The sequence below is a fragment of the Penicillium malachiteum genome (assembly GCF_028827825.1).
Source record: "Penicillium malachiteum strain IBT 17515 chromosome Unknown utg000001l:1.0-8184562.0:1.0-8186909.0, whole genome shotgun sequence".
In the NCBI taxonomy this organism is placed as follows: Eukaryota; Fungi; Ascomycota; class Eurotiomycetes; order Eurotiales; family Aspergillaceae; genus Penicillium; species Penicillium malachiteum.
Window position 1 is genome coordinate 6313015 of NW_026643094.1, and position 22473 is coordinate 6335487.

The window sequence follows — 22473 nt, forward strand, 5'->3', positions numbered from 1 at the left end:
TGCTGAAATGTTACCGGACACTTACATTATGACTATTTATATGTATCGTATCGATTCAGCCGTACTTGTCCAGATGAGTTTTTTTTGGTCAGCCTGCCACAGCTAACCAGTTCAGCCGCAGTATCACCCACGCTTGCCACTATCACTCCAATACTGCAGCTAGACCCAATTTTAATACCTAATATGTTGCCTTGAGCCAGAGTTTCTAAAATACCAACAAACCCTACTATGGGTTCACGTTGACACCGGATTCACCTTACTCAACCCTCGACTACGGGGCTGAGGTCGCCGGTTTCCCTTCCTTTGAGATCATCAATATTGACGATCCGACACAGATTGAGGTCAAATATACTAAGCAGTTTAGTGGACTAGCCGAGCCCTTCAGCGACGGTCCCAGCTTGTCCGTGGCTAGACGTCTCGCCAACTCCTTCCGCGTGGAAATCTTCAATATCACCAGTCCTGGAAAGTTCAGCTGGGAACTCTTGCAGGGAGTCCAGCAGTAGCAAAGCATTCGCTTGCTTATCCAGAACACGGTAGCAATCTATTCAGTTTTTCTAAGTTATCTGTCGGTGCGGTGGACATTGACGATATTCCTGGCTCTTTGCACTTGTGAAACAAATTGTACAATGAGATCCGGAGTCTAGGTGCTCGTGCAGCCTTCCTGGCATCCTTCGACGCAGGATCACAGAAGCCTACCATGAAGGTCAGTCGCCAAGGATCCAAGGGGTCCTGCAGTGTCCCCAACTACTCGTCTTCAACTTACAATTTCACCGAATACGACATGGAATTCGATGCTAAGATTACCCGAAGAAGATTTATCTGGTCAGTTGGGTACAATTTTGGCATTCGCTCCTCGGGAGGCGTTCTCCTCAACTTGGCCAGCAACTCCCCAGAAGTGACAACATACGTCAACATAAACAAAACAAACAAAGACACTGTTTCCCCCGTCCTCGGTTACACTGGCCTATGGAGTAAACTTCGTCAACTAAACCGCCTTGACATCCTACAAACTGGCTTTATTTCGGGTTCCATTTGATGTAGAAGGAGATGTGTGGTGTCGAATCCTCACTAGTGTTAGAGCCGGACGTTTGGCTGTTAGCTTGAACCAGTCCGAACTATTCAATGTCTTCTTTTCTACCTATTATGCCGGCACATCGTGAATCTCAACTTCCGGTGCTTTTGTTGGCGCATGGTAAGATCAGTCTGCCTACATTCGTGGAGTCTCTGCCCGTGATAACTCTAGTAATCTGGTCTACCAGAACTCCATGACGAATGCCGCCGCTATTCCTCCGCCGAGCGTGGCCAGCATGAAAAATACTTCTCAACTTGTGTGGACGGCACGAAGCGCGATCGTTTGGCCTGGCTTAGAGACCTCCGGCATACCACCAGAACCATCAGAGTCACAGCAAACCGCAGCAACCATATCCCTGGTACCTTCAAGTTATTTTGAGTGATCAGCTTTCCACCGGCCAGCTGCCTATGGCCCCATCCCTTGACTACTCACCAGACATTGCACCCAAGGCGTTTGCAATCAGCGGTGTCGCATACCGACCGCCGGACTACGAGATCCTCGCCTTGATCTCTTTTATCTCTTACATGGAGCAATCCAATGACACTTCATTTGCCCGTGAGTACTGGGGTGGATGGAAGGCTGCCCCCAATTGGTTTTCAGAGTATCGCAGCGACTCTACTAGACTCATTGACTTTTCACTATTCGTCAATGCCTTCCTGTGCCTCACTATTGGGTCGGTGGTTAAGACCGCCTCTGTCGATGCGTTTAAGGGTATGGCCTCAGTTGTTTCATCGGCTAAAAAGTGGGCTATAATCGCCAAATCCCTCCAAGGAACCCTCAATGCCGACTTGTGGAGTGAGGAATATGGCGTCTATTTCATCCAGAAGTCGCAACTCGGGAACTTCTCTCTTTTCGCTCTTGGCTTTGCCATCACGTCCGGATCAGCCAATACCACTCAAATCAACCGTACGTTGTCTAAATTACCTTCCCTCAAGCGGGGACCAGAATTTCGTGACTCAAGTCTGGTCGCCCCATCAGATTCGAGCGCGAACCTTTCACCCAACACAAACGGTGTCCTTCTCCCAGCCCTACCACAGCAAAAGCAGGCAGCTCCTGTCGCAGTCTTGCTGGACAACGTTTGGGGCGCAATGGTCAGCAATGACTCTACCAAATCGGATACTAGCTCAGAGTATGTGAACCAGAAATCCCAGCAAGACTATGGTTAGTTTACCTCTCTGAGCCACCCTTAGGGCGGAGCTGCGACATATGCACTTACGAACTACGTGGCTGGTATTCGGCTGGTGACATTTGATTATAAATCGTGGGTTGTGGATCCGGATTACGCGGGATTTGGATTGGATGAAGTGAGCGCCATGGTCCCCACACCCCGTGGAGCTTTGAGCGTTACCTGGGCGGCGAAGAACAGTGTTGTCACAGTTACTATCGGTGCTCCCGAGGGAACAACTAGAAAGATGGTCTTGAGCAAGAACTGGGCGTTCCAGGGTGGAATTGTGAGCCAGAACTGTAAATCCGCGGGGCGCTTTTTCTCCAAGCCCATGAGTATTGAAAATAGGTATAAAACTTCTAGAACCTGACTCAATGAACAGGCTTGCCTAGACTCGACTTATTGCACCTTTGACATAATTCCATACTACCATACGTGCCTTCGCCAAATATGACTTAGTTGGAGTATTTGAAGGGAGGCTACTATGTTTGGCAATATGTCCTTTCAATTAGTCTTCCGCACGGCCCCAAAGAATCCAAACCCTAAATGGGATGAGGTTCGAGATATGACTCTTATAGAGAGTTGTCAAGAGTCGATCAATGAGCTAGATCTTCTAAAATAGGGGGGTCCTCGTTCGGATCCCCTGCTTAACTCATGTCATTCACCTCAGTCTCCGTGAGGTTCTTGGTCAGATTAAACTCAATCCGGATAATGAAAATCCTGACCGACTCTGGTCTGATACCTTTGCACAATTTTTACAGAAAAGTCACTCACAGAAGAGCATTAAGTATAAACTTACAAAGGTCTGTTCTATTAGGTATATATCAGATTATGCTAATTTGTTTCCTTACACGATCATTTGCAGTCTACATCAACGCAAGCCCCCAACGACGAGAGGCGGTCCTCCAATTGCAAAACAATCTAGTCAAACTTACCCCAGTCCAGGATATCCGGATTCGCGGGAACTCAAAATATCTCATGCTCCGACGTGGGAAACGTCTCAAGGATGCGTCTAATGAATACTCTAAGGCCCATGCCGGATCACAGTTTGCCTTGACACCGACCGACCGGAGAAAGATGGGCTATCTTCTATGTATGACGGAGATATTCTATCAGTTTACTAAAGCGCTATCAAAAACAAAAGAAGTGACTATTCACAACGCTTTCGAAGTTTACAATTTGATGTTTGATCACCTTGGTAGATCTATTGATCGGTTAAAGAAGAGGTGGGTATCTTGGAAACGTGAAATGCTTTTGGCTATCCAGACAGGACGGGAGAAACTAAAGAATTACTATAGCAGAACGGAAGAACTCGACGGCAATCTATATGCTATTGGAACCATCCTTGCTTCACAGCATAAACTGAAGTTCCTCTCAGGGAAGGTATATGGAAATGATTATACCTTACGGCGTATCTTTAAGGAAGCTATAAAGCAGTTTGTCACGGACTATATGAAGCAATCTATTTGACCCAGTCTCGACAACCACCTCAAGAATCAGTACCAGACACGCTTCGAGGTCTACTAAAAGCGAAGAAAAGCCAACCCAGTTCTCTTATACCGCAACAGGGGACCGATGAACTTACTGAATATGTCAGTATTAGTAAGGATCAATCAATTGATCAATCAATCAACACTCTATTAGCCTGATATAGCCTTTGTAGGTCTACATATAATATCACAGTCACCGATAAATATGTGTCACAGAACGCTGATACAGTACGGTCCATACTGTATGGACCAGTATGTATACTGGCGGATGGGAACAAGCTGACCCTACACCAGGTGAATAAGATGGTTCCTCAGAGGGAAGCCATAGTACATTTTTTGTCGTTCACTTTGATCCACCTCTCTTGATCATGAAAATCCACAGATTCCTGTATGTTAATTTAGAAGTATGGTTCTCACTCCTGGACTAAACACCAAGGACGCCCAAGTCTACGACCAAATATGAACGATCCTGTGCAGATTCAAGGTAATCCAGGACTCCGCTGACATTGAGAGTCTGCTGGGGCGCGCCCGTCGCCTGGTCCCAGGCACGCACCATGGCAGCTTCCTCCGAGCCAGATGCTAGCAGCCGGCCGCTCCGTAGACCAGTATCCTAGCAACAGGAACGGAGAAAATGCGTGTTACCGATATTTGCTTCCAGCTCATCGATGATACATGCCGACCTCCATAGCTAACCCTGGCAAGTACAGTTCACAGGAGAGGGTGTTTTGCAGCGGCCTCAAAAAAAAGTCCCCCACCACGCATTGCCAAAGAAAGACATTAATCTGTGCAAAGAATCATCTGCCTTTTGATTAGTCGCAGGATTTCTCCTACAGACGCCAATCTATTTTACAGAAAAGTCGGTGAACTTGACAACCGGTCCATCATCTTCACTAACTGCAAATATACCGAGCACTGGCCCAACAAAATCTCTATCTGTGAGTTGTAAAGCATCGACGGATGCAATATGCGTGAATCCTTTATCTGAGCTGGTATCAGCTCTATATGATAGCCAATAGCTCTGCTCTGTATATGTCATTCGCAGTGTTAATTGCTCGAAGGAGTGTATTGTGTGCTTTTCGGTGTTCACGGTCTTCTGGGCGTTGTTCAAAAACTCAAAGACAATCTCCGAGTTTGATGCCTCATAGAACAAGCGAATATAGCGGTGCTCGTCTTTGTAGCAAACGAGACCAGCTTTAAGCTTATCCAACGCCGAGACGCCCGACGGGTGACGGAGGGTGACGATGCTTTCACCGGTCAATCGACGCTGTCTCTTTCCAACAAAGGTGGGGGATAGGCTAGGATGTGACAGGTCGGTTCTCGACGCTGTAAGGGTGACCTGTGTGCCGTCGTTTGAGATGTCATACTTGCTGAGATCTGCATCCCGTATATAGACAAAGTCTACATTTGGTGCGGCAGACAGATCATAAGTCCCTTCCCGTCGTACCGGGTCAGTGGGAATCAGTTTAACCATATCGAAGGTCAACCATTCTTTATCCCATCTGCCAGAAGTGAGGAAAGTCTCTCTGCCCAAGATGCAGCTGCCGTTGCTGGCTTTTCGCACCCCAAGAGAGACTCCCCACCACTTCCCTTCCCCGTCTTCAAAGGCGTCGCAATGTCCGACATGTTGTATATACTCAGATGTTCCGCGAGCAGTAAGAATAGGATTATTGGGACACGTCTCATACGGGCCCCAGATATCCTTAGAGCGGGCCATTGTGACCATATGATTCTCATGTGTACCGTCCTCTGAGATCATCAAATAGTACCATTCATTCCGCTTGTAGATATGGGGTCCCTCGGGATAGAGGCCACCGGAACCAGTCCAAATTGTCCGCTCAGGAGAAATTCTCTCCCCCGTGAGAAGATTAATTTCGAACATGCTGATCCCTTGTGCTGCAGCCCCCTGCACGTACACTTTACCATCGTCGAAGAAAAGGCTGGGGTCAATTCCGTGAAAGTCGAAATAGACAGGATCACTCCATTCGTTTGCCCAGATATCTTTGGCTGAAAGAATGAAGTTTTGTTTCACAGAATTGGAGTCCAGTGACGATATGTCTGCACGAATGGCGTTGGTGCAAACCACGTAGAATATCCCATTGTGATGTCGGATCGTAGGCGCATACAGACCACCGGTAGCAAGCAGTATATCCCCAGTGGGTGACTGAGTACTCAAATTTGTATTCGACCTTGCTAGGCTTAATTGATCCCGCCGATAGATTGCATTGCCTAAGTAGTCATGTTCGTCAGCATCCCCTTGGACTATTCGTATCTGAGCAACTTACCTATCTGATGCCAGGATAGTAGATCCTTGGAGACATAAATGGGCAATCCGGGGGAAAGATGGAAAGAAGAGTTTATAAGGTAGTACCACTCTCCTACTTTCACCACAGAAGGATCTGGCGCAAAGCCAGGAATAATTGGATTAACAGCGGTCATTTTCATCCTCAGTTAGAATCAATTGGCAGAATTGGATGTTCTGAATGAAAGAGATAGGAATTATCGGGAAATTGATGTTGACAGGATGAGAACTACCAACCATGTTTTCTTAGTCCCTTTAGAGGGTCGATTGTGGTCTGCTTAAGTAGTTGCATTATTTCGCAAGGTATCATTCAACTGAACTTTAAGTTTCGGCTGAAAAGGTTGATTAAGTCGTATTCGTATTCCCCCCCCCCCCACTTAGCCTGAGGGACGGGGCTACGAAAAAGTGGACTGCAGGGGTTTCAAATTTTCCGCGGAGAATATGTAAGGGTCTGGGCAAAGAGGATATAGAATTCCTTCGCAATAAACCACTAACTTCATCGGAGAACCTACTAGCTGATGCACTATCCCGCTCAATGGTTGGAATAGATGGGCAGGAATGATTTCCGATTTGGTGGCTTCACTTCTGAGCAGCAACTCCCTAGTATCACATCAGATCTATATGGAGCACTGGATGCACTCCAGTTGGCACGTCTAGTTGTACTGTGTGCGATGGGGGCACCTTTTGTTCCATTGCTGTTGAGAGAGAATGCTCCGAAGATTCAGCCGTACTTCGTCTCTCTCTCTCTGTAGACAGATGCAGCCTTCCGCGATCCGTTCCACGAAGACTTCGCCAGCGCGCTCGGGGCCAATACCTCTTGATCACTTGGTTCCGGCTCTCTTTTATTGATGTCCTGGCTTACTATGGTTTCTCATGCGGTAGGTATTTATTATCTGCGGACTAGCTTGAAGTCATTCCTCCAAGTTTTCAACGTCTTATCTACGGCAGCTGAAGCGACGCGAGCTAAAAGTGACATGAGGTGAAAGTTGGTGTTAGGTGAAAGGGAGTTAGTTATCGGGACGGCCTGTGACCATTACAAACCCTATTGTTGCTCGTACAGGTTTCATATTCGTCTTCCATTTCGCGCTATTCGACGGCGACTGGCCGCCTAAGTATAATGAAAGGTTTCATCGTAGTGTTTTCGGGCACTGAAGCATCTCTTCTCTGTAATCCGTCCATAGGTGTGCTACTATTTCTCGCTCTCTTCCGTTTGCACATTGATCCGATGCCCCTCTCTTGATTGGACATAGACAATCATTTTTAATGCATACATATCTGCTCTCAGCTGGGCTTAGGCGCTACGTTCTCTTTATGAAAGTTCGTCCAAAGCAGCGAAGTGTGATTCCAAGGTATGGCTGCATTTTTCTCTTGGTACATCTCCCAACATTCTCCAGTATACATCGTTCAGCCTTCAACTTTTGTTTCTTGATCACAAGCGTTGTAGAGCACATTCTAGGGAATTGTCTCTTCCTAATCAATCGACCCTTAACTGTACTAATACCAATGTCTTCAACCCAAAAATAAGACTAGCAAGTAACACACGCGCACCCCTTGCTACTCGAGCAACTTGTAAACTTCTGTCTCCAGCTCGATCCATAACCTTTTCGTAGTAATCATGTCTGTGGGTAAAATCTGAACAAGCATAACGCATGCAACCCCAGAGGCGCGGTCAATCATCTGTTCTAGTTAGTATTATATTTCTTCCAGGACTCGGTAACTCTATTAGTGAAGAGAGATCATACCCAAGAGGGACTCGACCTTCCATCCCAAGATATACTTCCCTTCCTTCTGCGCTCTGGGATATCTTCCACTGCAAGAAGACCGCCAAGAGCGTGGTCCACCTCGTAGTTATTAGGAATTTCGACGTAATATCGGTTGGATCGATGCACTCGCAACGATTCCCTACTTTCTGGAGATAGATTGGGCCGTATAAGCTCCTCTAGACTTTCTCTTTTTAACAGAGGTCCGTCATCAAGTAGCAAAGCAGCTAGCATCTTTGCATAGTCTTCAGTTGTCGTGTAGAGGCCGGCACCACCCAGATCGTCATGTGCGGGATTACCCCATGGATTTAATCCAGGAGTAAGAGGGCTCTCAGGTCCATGAAGACGTATACCCATCTCTAATATGGGATATTCTGTACGATTCTCCGGGTGAAAGGTAGTTCTTGACATGCCGACTTTTGACCATATGTTTTGCTGCATGTACTCCTCAAGTGTTTGTTTGCTGATGGCCTCAACTACTTTCCCAGCCCAGTCTATGCCTGGACTATATGCCCACTTACTGCCAGGGTTAAAGACGAGAGGGAGCTCGTAGCCACTCTAAGTATCATTAGCAAATGAGTCTATTAATAGAAATGCATAAATATGTATAGGATTTATTCAACCTACAATTGCACCTGAGAGGTCCTTCCCTTCCAATCCATTTGCAATGACCCATTTATGAAGATATGGGGGGGAATCGCCATCGTAGATAAACCCGCTTGAGTGTGTCAAAAGACGACTTGATCAATAATCAGCTATTTGCTCGACAACAGACACCAGACGCGTCACAAACCGTAAAGTGATCTTTTGTGTAGGACGTCGAAACTTTGCCCTCTGAGTCTTGTCATCAAAGTCGGTCAAAATTTGTACTTTGCCTAAAAATGGAACAATCTTTGCGAGATCGTCGTCCAAGCCAACGAGGCCTCTCTCAACAAGTTGCATTACGGCAACGCAGGTTAATAATTTTGTCATTGAGGCCACCCAACCAGCCGTTTCTAACGTCATAGATTCGGCTTTTGAAAAGTGCCGGCTTCCATGAGCACCAGAATATATTATCTTGCCTACACCAAGTCAGACAAACGGATCAAATGCAGCGTCGATAGGATTGTTGAGAATTGGTTAATCTTACCACTCTTGTGCATCGCAATATATCCAATACCTAGGAACATTCCACTCTCCACGGCCTCATCTAGTTTGGCTTTGATTCTGTCTACCATCATTGATTTAGCTTTGTGTCGGACAACAATACTGGACATCTGTTTGATCTGCTGTTCTGACATTCCAATATATTTATCTATCCGATGTCAGGTTCTCATCGACTAGTGCTTACCTGTAGAAGTCGATTCTCCTATGGTCATTATGTAATTTTGCCGTGGAAGATTACCATCTTTACCTCACTAATTGCCGTGGGGAGATAGCCTGGTCTCGTTCAGGTTCCACATTCTTAGAGAATTCCTCCACGCCATCCCTAAAACCTCTCCTAGAAAATGAGGTTCCATTTCTAGACTAATGCTCTGCGCCAAGTCCAAGGCGTTGCGAAAAGCATCTCATACTAGGGGGGGTCTTCAAGTCAACCCCCATGGTGAGTGTGGAGCACTAGTATCTACGGGAACTCATTTCTTGAGGTCCGGTGCACCAGCATTGTTGCGCATCGTCGGAGTTTATTTATTGATGCAGGTACAAGCGAGTTTGGGCACGAAAGCAGCTTATCTTAGGAAAGATTTACTTAAAGCGATCATCACTCGGGACAAAGTCACAGTTTGCCCGAGCAGAATGAGCGCAATCAAGCCCAATACAGGGGGCTTGCCGTAGGAACGTGGAATACGCGTAAAGAAAGATGTGTGAGGACGTAGGCCCACATGGCTGATAGCTGGTATCGGGTATGGCTTGTCTTTCCCCTCGCCGTGAATTTAACGGCCGGGAATAGTGTATTGTCGTTCGTTAATACCTGATAGGCTTCGACATGAGGACGTTGAGATTGGAGGCCTCCCTAGACTCTCGGGGGTGTGTCTTGACTGCACCAGTTATAGATTGTGAACTCTGCTCGGTATGGACCAGAAATTGTGGCTAATTCTGGACGAGACATTAAATCCATTTCCTTTTGAATTTTGTTATTAGCCTATTTTCGTTGTCTGGCTAGGCAAACCGAGTTGTTGGGGCTAGATTAGTGCAACAATTAACCCGTCGGATTGGATGGAAACAATCACAATTAAATGCTGGTTGTACAGCCACATAGGACTGGTTTTGTTCATTCCTTGGCAAGTGGATCTGCATTTCTCCGCGGAAAATTCTTCCTTACAAGGGACTGTCATCCCTATCGTTAGCCTTGTCTCCCCACATTGCCACCCGGACAAATGTATGAAATATGTGTTGAAGTAATACGGATAGGCTGTAATATTGATTGGGCGAATACGAAAGCCTAGTTCACCAATAGAAGCTATTCATTTGCGCGGATCCGACATCGTCATTCTGTGGAGTCAGTCCAGGTGTTGAAGGAGCACCTTTCGGTCTTATTACACAAGTCGCATCAAGGTAAGCGTTTCGAGACATACGTTCTTCCCCGCGCGTCTTTAAAACCTAACCCAGGTTTTGAATCAGTTAGGTTAATATTCCGGGTCTTTTCACCAATCTTGGGAAGTGTTGATCTTGGGATTCAGAGGTTTGAGTGGGTCCCCAGTGAGACAGCCCGTACTCGAGATAAGTATATAAATAATAGGTATCATCACAAGTTGCATGATGTCCGTCCTGCAGTAGTCCTAACAGTTTTATAATTGTTTATACGCAACAGTCAATCCTGCCACGATGTTATTCATTGCAGCCGTCATAACAGTGCTGACAAGCTTCAGTAACATTGTTACAGGAGCAAAACCACCGCCAGCTCCTGAACCGATCCATATCATCGAGCTGCCCCTCCCTCCGCTCATAGCTGATACTACTGAGGGCGCTTGTTCCTTAGCCATCAATTACCGAGGCACTGGATGCATTGCCCAGGCGGGCCTGAATAGTGGCAGCTTTACACCCGATGGCAAGCATGTTACTGCATCAGTCATGTTCGTCGGGGCTTCTGCTGCTCCTGATCCGGCGAGCATCTACACAGGTACCCAGTTGATATTGATCAAAGCGGACAATACTACCTTTCCTAATGGCGATCCATGGAAATGCATTACTTGTGGTGTCCCAGCCACGAACATGGTTGCTTCGACGGATTTGTCAGCATACCCGCAGACGTTCCGAGACGGCAAGCGAGCCATGTCTGGAATCAACATCATCGATTGTGGCAACGCCAATTTCACTAGTGAGGACTGCACCCCGAACAAGACACACATTTATCCTATACGCCTTAGCAATACGGGAGACGACAATGGTACGGGGGCTGGTGCCACTCTCCGCGAGATTCGACTCCATCCAGACAATGTGCATTTAACATTCAACAGCTTCACGTAGAGCGGAGGCACCTTAGGAGAGCTCACCGGTTTCGGGCGTCTGCAATTCAATGCCACTGGGTCGAGATATGATATTATTAATGCTTACATACTAAGCAACCCAAACCTACCTCCGACAATCACTGTTGAAGGGAACCAACTCTTTATAAACCGCTCCGCAATTGCAGTTGGTGAGCTTCGTGGCCTTACTGGTACGGGAAAGGAGATTGTTTATGTAGGATATCCGTGGCAGTCCTGCAATATCGACCTGTTCGCATGTGATTTAACTACCGGTGCGGTACGTCGCATAACTTCACACCCTGAGTACGCGGACCCGATCAGCGTGTCACCAGATGACAAGTGGCAAGTTGTCCTCGACACTCGCGGTTCGGATCGGCTCATGTTCATGGCTGCCATTCGCAGCATCCCTCCCATTACAGACCTCATTACTGTTGGTGGCGTTTCTTCCGTACGTAACAATGGCGTGAGACGATTCTTTGAGCCTTACCTATTGGACCACAATGGCGACCGAGATTTGTACTTTGGTCAAAAGATCAACTCAGCAGGGGACGGTAGCCCCGGAAGCATCAATGATCCATACTGGAATGCAGGCGCGGATCCTCGCTGGTCTTATGATGGAACCCGTGTGGTTTACTACCAGATGTTCGCCGCATCGCCTGTCTGCGGAGGCGTAAATCCGCTTCCGTGCAGGAGCTCGGGGTATGCCGATGGGCGACAAGGGCGCATCATGGTTGCGACGCTCACGAGTCGGAAGCCGTTGCCGATCATTGGGGTCCCTGAGGCGACAGATGAAGTGCCTTGGGCCCTAAAGTACGTGCCTGGGGCGACGCTCCCAGCCCCTTCAATCATACCTGCGGGAAATTATATCCACTATGGTCAAGTGAGTGGGCTGGCCAACGTCCATATTGCCTTGAACGCTGCAAATACAGCAATACGGAGTATTTCGGCTCAGTACGAACACTTCTCGGATGACGGCTTCAATATGGTTAATGGCTTTGAAAATATTACGTACACTTCACTCAATCTCACCTATGGTCGCTGGGATTGGTATTCTGATATCACTTCGACTGGTCCTGCCAATGGCACCAAGATCACCAGCACAGATGGATTCCACATGGAGATTGACGAGTCGTATAACTTTTTCGCAGCCAATGGCACTTTGGTTAGCTCTATTGACGGTGTTTCATGGCATCAGCCATGCGAAGGTTGTTGAACATTCGGTCCATAAACAAGAATTTGAATGAAGATGCGAAAGACCCCGAGCTAAATCCTATGGCTGCCGCAATTCTAGCCCCGAAGCCTGCTAATCCAGTCCATGGAAACTGCAGTAGAGTTCAATTGGTGACTCTGGATGACATGGAGTAGAGTTGCATGAAGTGTCAAATCTACTTCTTTCTCATAACGAGCCAATAGAAACGGATGGCACAGCTTTTTTAAAATATGTGTTGTAAAAAAGGAAGAAGAGCCAATTTGTGGTTGTTTTCGCAAGCAAGGAGATCAGCAATCAATCCTGATAACCAGGTTAGACATATCTCTACGTACAGCCTAAAGCTGATACGCAAATTGAGCTTTCTATCACGAACGCTACCACAAGCTCTTCCCTGGGCCTGAAAATAATCTAGTATGAATAACTGAATAAACAATCGTAATATATCGAAAATCTTAATACCTTCCTATTCTAAAATACTTGAATAAATGCGTAATTTGACTTTTGAGTAGGGTGGGTAGAGAATTGTGCAGACCCTCCAAGTATTCACATTAGCCAATCACATGAGTAGAAGTGAATTGTAACCATCCAAGCGAGTATATTGATGTCAACACTGGGAAACCAACCGACTTTTAATGCAAAAGGGTCCGACATTGAACTGAAGGTCGTTTTCAATCCTAGCTGCATATATAGGGATCTGCTGCACTCCCGGAACAAGGCGACTGGCCTAGCCAGAGCCACCAAGCCGATCGATTTCGATCATTGTGTTGAACAATTTGTAATCCATTTTTGCAGCTGTTAAATGTAGAAACTTGTTGAGATATTAAGTTTTGTTCAGATATTAGGTCAGGATTTTGATTTTGAAGCAGCAGAATGACCTCCGTTATACGGGGTGATCAATGGTGGTATTATAGTCTTTTGTTAGCCGTATTTCCCCAAGCTGAACCCTGATTCAATTTCTTGAGTGCTGAGCTCAGGCGAGATGCCCGATCAAGACTGGACTGGGGGTCATCTACTCTCACACTCTTCTGAGGCATCGCCGCAAAGACCAACATTTCGAAGTCTGTCCCACAATTTTAGCGACGACTGGCTCTGGGAACACTATCGGCAATAGCAGTAATGCCAATCTTGAGTCACATAGCAACCACTTCGTCCAGTTCATCGCAAGCCTTCGAGTCTAATTTTGCCAGAATGCTCAGCAGTTGTGTAACGTGGGACTTCGCGCGCTCCTTAATGCTTTGTTTCCCGATATTGTGCACCATTTCGAGGAGGAGGCTACCAACGCGTCGGACTCGTTCAACCTGAGGGCCGTGTCCGTATTAGCAAGCGGCCAGCGGAGAGTATGATATTTTTCCGGAGATTCATTGCTTACACCTGCTTCTCCCTGGACCTTCAGGCAGACGAAGGGTACTCGCTGCAACTCTTGAAGAAAGTTTTGAACGATCTCAAGCTTCCTTGCTGCCCATGAAAGTGGGTTATCGTCGAGTCCCATGATGGATGGAACATTGTTTTCGATGCACTTCTGCAGAATAACAAGGCTAGTGCAGTAGAAAACATTCGTAATGTTGCTTCTTTGCGACCAGAAGCACGTCTTCTGGTATTCCACAACCTCTTTGTCATCACAAACTAAGTCAACCGGGCTATCGGGATCGCGTAACCACGGAGGCAAACTATCTAGCAAACCCGCAAAGTCTAGATACGCATCCATAAAATTGGCTACTTCGAGCCTTGCATCAGCTTCTGCCACTCGGCCTTGCTTTTGACGGCGTTTCAATGACTTGATGTCAACAACCAGGTCGGCTGCCGAAGACCAAATTCGTCGCTTCAATTGGAAACCCATTGCCAGGCGACTCTGTAGATGCCCCTGGTTGAACTTGCTCTCTTCGAGTAGCGGTTCTTCATGTTCACCATGCTCGAGCAGGGTCAACTCGCCATCGAATAGAAGCTCATGCATCATCACTGGGCGGTTTTCAAGAGCTGCCGTGGCCATTTCCGACAGATATAGCGCCCAGAATATTGCACGCAGTAGCTGAGATTCGAGCACCGTGTCCCGAGCGACGGCCAGCTCATCGTAGAGCCGGAGCCTCTGGGCCAACATAACTGCCTCTCCTTGGTAATTCCACGTCGCGCCGGGCTTGCCCGTGGTGTTCTGTGAGGCGGCAGACAACCACATCCGGATCGTCAATGAAGTCGAGTCAGGATACTCGAGGTCATGTTCCTCGTACGTTCTTAGCATCGCTTTCGATGACTGCAGGAATGGCTGCGAGAGCGCGCGTGGCTGGTGGAGGAGCGAATCGGGTACAATGGATGCAACGAACGCGCAGAGGGCAGTGATGAGCGTGAAGGCTTTGATCTTGTACAGCGCTGGATTCCCTTCGGAGAATGGCGACATATCCATCCAGTTCGGATGATTTGCTTCTCGGAAAAGCGACGCAGCTGCACGGAGGGTGGGTTGGTGGGCTACCGGCGAGTTGGGAAAGATGTACTGAGCGAAGAGATCTATGCAGATATTGATGACATTTTCTATGGACCCCGAGATAGTCATGGAGTTGACCAAAGCAACTAGTTGCACATAGATTTCTCTCGCATGATGCGTCTGGCCGAGATTGACTGGCGGGCTCTCGGGCTGTGGGTGCGAACCAGACGAGGGCTGCTCGGGCTGCCCATTGAAGCATGTACGTGTAGGAAAGTGGTTTTCTAGCGGAAGAAGGCTGTTGTGACTCTCACCCTGTGTAGGCTCGAGAGTTCCAGCAATCTCAATTCCCGTAACTTGCTCCTTTGCCTTGCGTCCGCGCTTCCGGGGAGCAATTCTGTATTCACATCGGAGCTGGGAGATGCGGCAGTTGGCACAAGGGCTGCCTGCGTCACATCTGACTTTGCGGCGCTTGCAGGCATCGCAGGCTCGGACGTTGGGCATATCGAATCCCCCGCGGAGAGTTCTCTACTTGATTGGCAAAGTGCAGGGGAAAATGTGCCATGGAGAGAATCCGGTGTGTTGCGCACCACGTTTTATTATTCCGTGGACTGCTCAAATGCGGGGACGTCGGAACTCAGTTGACCAAGTGTCAAGAAAGCGGGCCCATTTTCATTACGTGGACTCGGGATTGGTCAAATATGTATTTTGCCTGGAATTATGGGTAATTACGTACTGAAAGCCAACATCACAATGCGATCCCAGTGTGTTCCCGGTAGGAAATACAACCGCGAAATACTGGGCCATTCTCCGCGGAGAAAAAAATGATTGGCCAGCTGGCAAAAAAAGAGGGGGTGGGGTTGGGGGGTTAATAATCCCTTCTGGGTATGACACTGTACGATGGCACGCGGGCGACGAACTACTGCCGGCCTATGGATTCGCGCAGCCCCACATGTAGAACCCCATGTTGGGCGACACTCTGGGGAATTTGTGGGGGATCTGAGACTTTATATATCATGAAATACCTCCATGCCTTCTCGAGACAATGACTTTTATCCCCATCTTCTTCTCGTCCCAAGTCTCCTCGATATGTCATCAAACAACAAAGTTGGCACTCCAACTGGGCACGCCCCCGGGATGCCAGCCTCTCCTGACAAGCGTGACCAGGCCGACGATGTTACTGCTCTGGAAATCGAAATGGTCAACGTTGCCGAAAATACTGATCATATCAAGCCTTCGCCGTGGACGCTGAGCATGTTACGTCTTTATGGAGTCCTTTTCTGCGCGTACTTCGGCGCGGGCACAAACGGCTACGATGGCTCTGTCATGGGGTAAGAAGGCTTCCACGACTGCTACATGGCAACGTGACTGACCTCTCGACAGGGGATTGAACGCTATGGCTTCATATCAGCAGTACTTCAATATGTAGGCTCGCCTGAAGACTCTTAACAGTGTTTCTAGCTAATTTCTGTATAGGGAAACGGCTTCCGCTTCCACTGGTCTTGTGTTCGCCATCTACGGAATTGGTGAGGATGTTAATGGAATAATATGTACTAGTGTTCTGTCTAACTCCGAAATAGGAACTATCGCTGGTCTTCCCTTAGTCGGACCTGTAAACGATTATTTTGGCCGGCGAGCTGGCATGTTTACCGGAGCCACTATTGTCATCATTGGAACTCTTGTCATTTCACAATCACTCAACACTGGGATGTTTCTTGGAGGGCGATTTATCCTAGGATTTGGCGTTGGTTTCTGCAACATCAGTGCCCCAGTATATGTCGGCGAAATGGCTCACCCATACTGGCGTGGAACACTGATGGGGATTTACTCAAGCTTTGGGTACGTCTCATTAGAATCACTCACTGCTGTAGTTTGAGAGCTAATATATGACCTAGTGGAATCGGGTCCATCGTGGCAACGTGGGTAGTCTATGCGGCTCAGTATCGCGGCTGGAGTGGATGGCGTTTGCCTCTGTGGTGTCAACTGATCCCATCAGGCATTCTGTTCACCTTTGTTTGGACTCTGCCGGAAAGCCCAAGATGGTTGGTCGCTCAAGGTCGTCTTCGCAGTGCCAAAGAGGTACTGGTCCGTTACCACGGGGAGGGGGACTCGAATCATCCTCTTGTCAAATTGCAGATGGCAGAGATGGAAGCTCAAATTTCAACGGTGGGATCTGATAAGAGGTGGTGGGATTACAGAGAGCTCTGGAGTACTCGTCCTGCCCGCCGCCGGCTACTCTGTGTGCTGACCATGGCCACCTTTGGTCAATGGTCTGGAAGCTCCCTTACCAGCGCCTATCTGCCGGTTATGCTCGAAAACGCCGGAATTACCTCCCAGCAGAAGAAGCTGATGTTAAACGGTATCTTTACCGTACTCACATTTCTTGCGAACCTGTGCGGGGCCAGGTTGATGGACAAGGTTGGGAGACGGCCCCTTCTTCTGGGCACCCTAAGTTTCTGCATTGTGTGTTTCGCGATCATCGTTCCAACGTCGAAGTTCGCCATTGAGAATCCACATAACTCGGCCATCGCGAATACAACTGTCGCCTTTATCTATCTTTTTGGTCTCAGTATCTATTTGGCATGGGCTCCCCTCTCGCCTATGTACATTGTTGAGGTGCTCGATACCAACACCAGAGCCAAGGGAAAATCTTTGGCTCAGTTGTTCACTGCGGTGGCCTCAACAGTCATTACCTATTCATCATCCCCCGCATTTGCCGCTCTGAAGTACTACATTTATCTTATCTTCATAGGATGGGATCTCCTGGAACTTACAGTCATCTACTTCTTCTGGCCCGAAACCAAGGGCCGAACACTCGAAGAGCTCGAGGAAGTTTTCTCGGCTCCAAACCCGGTCAAAAAGAGTTTAGAACCCAAGACTTCCCAGACGGTTGTGAATACAATGAAAGCCGGGGCAGAGGATCTGGAGATGCGAAACGCCGCCAACGCCGCCTAAGGTCTTCAAACATCGCCTCATAAATAGTTGACTGGTCGCAAGCGCTGCGTCACTCGGGTCGGTAGGATGACAAAGGATGAAGGTTACTTTGAACAAACTACACAATAGTGCAAGCGCCGTTTTCCAATGCGTTAATTTCGCAAATATCATTAGCCTATTCCCTATTGTCAATTAGTATGCACTACCAATACCAATTGTTAGACATCTCATTGGCCAGTGGTGCGTGCTCCCGCACCCTTGGGTCCGTTGTACGACCGTGGGCAACCTGCCTCGCCCAACAAAATTCTCAATTCCACCAATATCATATCAGACCTGTCCAGTATATAAAAGTTAATCATAAGTTTGGAAGCTGGTAGAAATGAAGCTTCTGTGGATCAACTCGGTATTGCTCTAGAATATTCCTTCATCTCACCAGATTATCGTTAGTAACGCGGCAGATACCGGCATATATATATTGGACAATAGAGGCCTATCAATCAGGTAGGAGAAAGGATCCAAGTCGATTTGTTCAGAACGGACAAAGATTGTTTCTTGAGGAGCGTAAAGCCTACTCTCCGTGGCCGACATTACATACAATTTCATTCGTCAAACAGGAAGGAGATATATCCATGTAAGGATGAGGGGAAGCGGGAAAGACACGAGGCTTGCGTAGCCTTCCCCAAGGATCTTCCTTGCAGGGGTTTGTAGACGTGCCAGAAGCGAAAGGATAGCGGTCCTCCACCGAGGGCCTTGCGACCAGGCAGGTACGGTTAGCCTCAGGCACTAACATTGTGAATAACCTCACGTCAGAGTATATCATAACAGCTAAATAGTGAGGGCGCACTTAGTAAGAGATAAAGGGTTAAATCATCGGTAATGATCCCTTATAACCAGTCGCCACCTATCCCATAGGGGTAAATCGGATCAGGTCGACGCGATTTGTTTTGTTAGGCCCTACTTTTCCGATTTTAGTTCATTCGATTTAGTCTTTTGCACTCTTTTCCACTCCATTCTTTCTAACCTTCCCGGTAAGGTATGATTTTTAGATCTGCTATTTTAGAGAATTAGTAGTGTTATACATAATATTGCACGCTAAGATGAATTGAAGTTAAATTGAGGTTGTGGTGAAGTTTTCAAAATGGTGGTTTCTTTGATAGGGCGCGATTGCGGAACTACCCGTCTATTAAGATGCGACTAGTAGAAATATATATTTCTAACATCCACCGACCATCATTACGCATAAAATGCGGAAACACTCAATAGTTGGTTTAAAAAAGTGGTGCAATTTAATCTAAATCGCTAATTAAACTAGTGAAACACGTTACAAAATAATATACACATTACATTAGTGGTATCCAAGTTACATAGAGAGTAGAAAGGACGGTTCAGATTTCAGAGGCTCTATGTAGCAGTGTAGATACTATCCTTAGACCTACATTCGAGTAGTCTAATCTAGATAATTATAGATACTAGACGTCTTCTACAGTATATATTAGACCCTCGGATATTATATAAACTAGTTTAACTACTATTGTCGCGGTACAAGTGTTCTTTAGCATACTAAAGTTCATTCGATTTTCCCGTACCCGAGCCCGGTCGATTTACCCGCTAGCCGATTCGATTTACCTACTCGCTAGTCTATTCGATTTACTAGCACATAAGTCCGTTCAATTTTTTAACGTAGAAGCCTATTCATCTTAACCCGGCGCGAGCCTATACCCTATGCGCCTCTGAGATCGACCCCATTGGATTCATCCGAAAACCTGATTGGTCCGCTGTGCGTGCTCCCGTCGCCTCGGATGCGTGGCCATCGTCGTGTTGCCCCATCAAAGCTCCCAAGTACAACCTGTCTTAGGGCTCGGCTCATCTGGTAACGGGAAAGTGAATGTTGGAGGAAGATGATGGAGGACAGAATAGAGAAGAATGAAAGATATGCACTGATCCGGTTTCTAGCCGACCACCTGGCTATGGCTGATAGAGCCGATCTGGCCGAAGTATATATTTCGCGGTGTCGCACATAGTAACATCACTACTATGGGTACATCTTTGGACCCAAAAACCGGTTTTCTGGTATTGAACAACGTCTCCATCGCTGCCAGAGGCGATAAAATTCGCAGCATGCAACCAACACGGAAGGCCATCCATAATACCGATGAAGTCCATGTATCCCTGTGTCAGCCGTGTCAGCCGTGTCAGCCGTGTCTTGTCGATGTGACTTCCCCTTCCATGGGCTCTCATATCGAAGATGAGCCTGGCCGCCGAGGACCAAAGGCAAATAATAAAATGGAAACCAATCAGTAGGCGCCCTTCAACTGTCCCATCGTACCGTGTCTGCCTCATATCAAGCTGAGGGGTTACTGGATCGCCCTCAGGGCTACAAGTTGTTGGCTCTTCATCATACAGCAACTCATGTAGCTGAAATGGGAGTTGGCACAGACATGCCGATGCCTGATCGGCTGCATACATGTGCCAGTAAATATGGCGCAATATGGTTCTCAAGTGCATCATGTTCACTGAGTGCCTTCTTACTCTACAGGCGCATACTTGTGACGATGAGGGCCGCTTGACCAAGGATATGATATGTCAAACTCGCCTTTCCGGTAATCTTCTGCACGGCCACAGTTTACAGTAACCGGGTGGTGATTCACGTTGAGGTCGGATACTCCACGTCGTAGTCTTCAAACAGCCTGAGCATCTCGCGTGATGCGTCAAGACATGGCCTGGCAATTAAATGACGATAGGGCAATAGAGACTCGGGTATTATCGATGCGACTGACGCACATAGGCTACTGAGGAGCGCAAAGGATCGCATATTAACAACCTCCTCTTGGCGGCTGCGTGCTCTTAATACCTCCGTGGTGCCTGTCCCGAAGAAGATCACGGCGTATTTCCGTAAAGTGGGCTTGTGCAAGATCGGGGCCGTGGGGAATACGTACTGCATATAAAGTTACATACAGCGGTTCATAACATCTAACGCTGGCAGAGACGGCAACGCCAAGCTCATCACGTCCATCAAATCGTCCCTAATAGTTTGTCATGCTTTGGCTGCAAGGGATTGTTCTGTTTCAGCCAATGGATGAGCCAACGCATTTCTTCGTCCTCCAGTTTGTGGTGTTGCAGTAGGTCTCCTTGGGTCTGGAGTTGACCACAAAGGGGCCATAATACGATTGTTCATTGCGGAGGTTTCGCAATGGGGGGGGGGGCAGCCTTCCCGTGCAGGCAATGGGTTTCTTGGACCTTTTGGACCCCGTTTCTTCGGGGTTATAGTATAACGACACGCCAACTGAGATATTCGACAATTAGCACACACCTTAGCTGCCTGCCTCACGCGTGTTATCACGACCCTATTGAATGGACATGCCCACGTACATCGCACTTGACTTTCCGGCGTCGGCAAGAGTCACATGCACGGGTTGCCACCAAACACTGTGACGGGCGCATCTTCGAGGTGCAAGTAGTCCGCGGAGGGGACGTGGAGAGGCAAGAATGCTGAGTTTTAATTTTACGGGAGAAATTAAGAGTCGACAAAGGCGGATGCCGCGGATGACCGACTGCCAGTCTCTACGGCGAGAATTTCTCCGTGGAACGAACGGCATGGTAACTGTGGCACTACAGGGGCGGAGACGACGGAGCGGCAACACCCGAGCCTATGAGAGTCTTATCTATATACTTTAACTTTTAGAGCTTAATAAAGGAACTAATACTCCTTTTTTATTCTATAATAATATATATCTTTTTAGGACATTAAGCTATAGAAAGCTTTATATATCTTTATGTGAAGGGCTGAAGCAGAACTTAGATTCAATTCTAACTAGGCCACGATCTTGTTACGCACTCCTCGTTCGTTACCGGACGTATCGCTCGTTAGGTACGCTTACCTGGTGGATGCTCCGTTCTCGTAGTCTCGATCTTGCAACCGTACCGTTGCCAGTTGACGTTAGGCCTAACTGCGGGTTCGGGTCTATGGGATAGACGTAGAGGGTGTCTCGAACTAGGGGCGCCCAGTCAAGCTATACTAAGTAACTGTGTCAAGTGACAAGCTACTGAGGATACCTCTTCTGGTCGGGGTTTGTCTTGTACGAAGGATGCTGTGATAGAACTGGTGGGTTCCAAGTAACAATGTATGATTGAACGTGAAGACTAAATACATCTAGGTAATGACTGTCCTATATACCGAATCCTCCTTGTTCCTACTCCTTGATATACCCGAGGGTAGATCTAGGAGTCGCTCGTATACTCTTGCGTATACTCCGGAGTCGACGTGGGAGTCGACGGTCACGTGATGTTGTCTCTGGCCCAAAAGGGTAAAGGCGGTCGGCTTGGTGCGGGAGCGGGGATCTATCTCGTGGAGTAACCTATGTAACGGATTTCCGCTCCAAACTCGTCCTGCCATCTGATCGCTCAGTGAGTCTGAGTGGCTGCTCACGTGTTTGCCTGTCGTATCCCTATTCCTGGGAACGATTGGTTTTCCGTCCTTTATTTCTTGAGGGCCCCCCCAAGTGGGTCCGTAACAGATCTGTGTACAAAAAGCTTAAAGAGAGAAGGAATAGAGTAAGCTGTGTATCGGTAAACAATAGCTGGTAGGGCGGCGGCAGAACGGCAGTAAGCGATGAAGGCTATGTGGCAAGGCCATATAGTACGAAGAGGGTTCAACCCGTGACAGATATTATTAATCCTATAGTTAGAAGAG

The 22473-nt window shown here is 47.6% G+C and overlaps 9 protein-coding genes across 9 annotated transcripts; 6 read left to right on the forward strand and 3 right to left on the reverse strand.

Moving 5' to 3' along the window:
• Nucleotides 1–697: 697 nt before the first annotated feature.
• Nucleotides 698–1036, forward strand: N7483_002355 (uncharacterized protein; the record flags this gene model as incomplete). The annotated part of the gene is made up of 1 exon (XM_057085792.1): nucleotides 698–1036. The coding sequence occupies one exon, from the start codon at nucleotides 698–700 to the stop codon at nucleotides 1034–1036; it is 339 nt and encodes a 112-aa protein (XP_056951941.1).
• Nucleotides 1037–1265: 229 nt separating this feature from the next.
• On the forward strand, nucleotides 1266–2615 carry N7483_002356 (uncharacterized protein; the record flags this gene model as incomplete). The annotated part of the gene is made up of 4 exons (XM_057085793.1): nucleotides 1266–1430; nucleotides 1459–2205; nucleotides 2263–2523; nucleotides 2601–2615. 4 exons carry the CDS (start codon nucleotides 1266–1268, stop codon nucleotides 2613–2615), a joined length of 1188 nt encoding a protein of 395 aa, XP_056951942.1.
• Nucleotides 2616–2948: 333 nt separating this feature from the next.
• Nucleotides 2949–3707, forward strand: N7483_002357 (uncharacterized protein; the record flags this gene model as incomplete). The annotated part of the gene is made up of 2 exons (XM_057085794.1): nucleotides 2949–2970; nucleotides 3103–3707. 2 exons carry the CDS (start codon nucleotides 2949–2951, stop codon nucleotides 3705–3707), a joined length of 627 nt encoding a protein of 208 aa, XP_056951943.1.
• An 861-nt stretch (nucleotides 3708–4568) lies between these two features.
• On the reverse strand, nucleotides 4569–6163 carry N7483_002358 (putative xylosidase/arabinosidase; the record flags this gene model as incomplete). Its single annotated transcript, XM_057085795.1, has 2 exons — nucleotides 4569–5953; nucleotides 6010–6163. The coding sequence occupies 2 exons, from the start codon at nucleotides 6161–6163 to the stop codon at nucleotides 4569–4571; spliced, it is 1539 nt and encodes a 512-aa protein (XP_056951944.1).
• Nucleotides 6164–7580: 1417 nt separating this feature from the next.
• N7483_002359 (serine hydrolase domain-containing protein) lies at nucleotides 7581–9006 on the reverse strand (the record flags this gene model as incomplete). The annotated part of the gene is made up of 6 exons (XM_057085796.1): nucleotides 7581–7703; nucleotides 7769–8262; nucleotides 8308–8344; nucleotides 8414–8525; nucleotides 8580–8847; nucleotides 8916–9006. The coding sequence occupies 6 exons, from the start codon at nucleotides 9004–9006 to the stop codon at nucleotides 7581–7583; spliced, it is 1125 nt and encodes a 374-aa protein (XP_056951945.1).
• A 1582-nt stretch (nucleotides 9007–10588) lies between these two features.
• N7483_002360 (saponin hydrolase precursor) lies at nucleotides 10589–12442 on the forward strand (the record flags this gene model as incomplete). The annotated part of the gene is made up of 2 exons (XM_057085797.1): nucleotides 10589–11150; nucleotides 11397–12442. 2 exons carry the CDS (start codon nucleotides 10589–10591, stop codon nucleotides 12440–12442), a joined length of 1608 nt encoding a protein of 535 aa, XP_056951946.1.
• A 1127-nt stretch (nucleotides 12443–13569) lies between these two features.
• N7483_002361 (Zn(II)2Cys6 transcription factor) lies at nucleotides 13570–15353 on the reverse strand (the record flags this gene model as incomplete). Its single annotated transcript, XM_057085798.1, has 2 exons — nucleotides 13570–13737; nucleotides 13809–15353. 2 exons carry the CDS (start codon nucleotides 15351–15353, stop codon nucleotides 13570–13572), a joined length of 1713 nt encoding a protein of 570 aa, XP_056951947.1.
• Nucleotides 15354–15938: 585 nt separating this feature from the next.
• Nucleotides 15939–17804, forward strand: N7483_002362 (sugar porter family MFS transporter; the record flags this gene model as incomplete). The annotated part of the gene is made up of 5 exons (XM_057085799.1): nucleotides 15939–16180; nucleotides 16233–16274; nucleotides 16326–16375; nucleotides 16430–16688; nucleotides 16745–17804. The coding sequence occupies 5 exons, from the start codon at nucleotides 15939–15941 to the stop codon at nucleotides 17802–17804; spliced, it is 1653 nt and encodes a 550-aa protein (XP_056951948.1).
• Nucleotides 17805–19817: 2013 nt separating this feature from the next.
• Nucleotides 19818–20084, forward strand: N7483_002363 (uncharacterized protein; the record flags this gene model as incomplete). Its single annotated transcript, XM_057085800.1, has 1 exon — nucleotides 19818–20084. The coding sequence occupies one exon, from the start codon at nucleotides 19818–19820 to the stop codon at nucleotides 20082–20084; it is 267 nt and encodes an 88-aa protein (XP_056951949.1).
• Between the last annotated feature and the right edge of the window lie 2389 nt (nucleotides 20085–22473).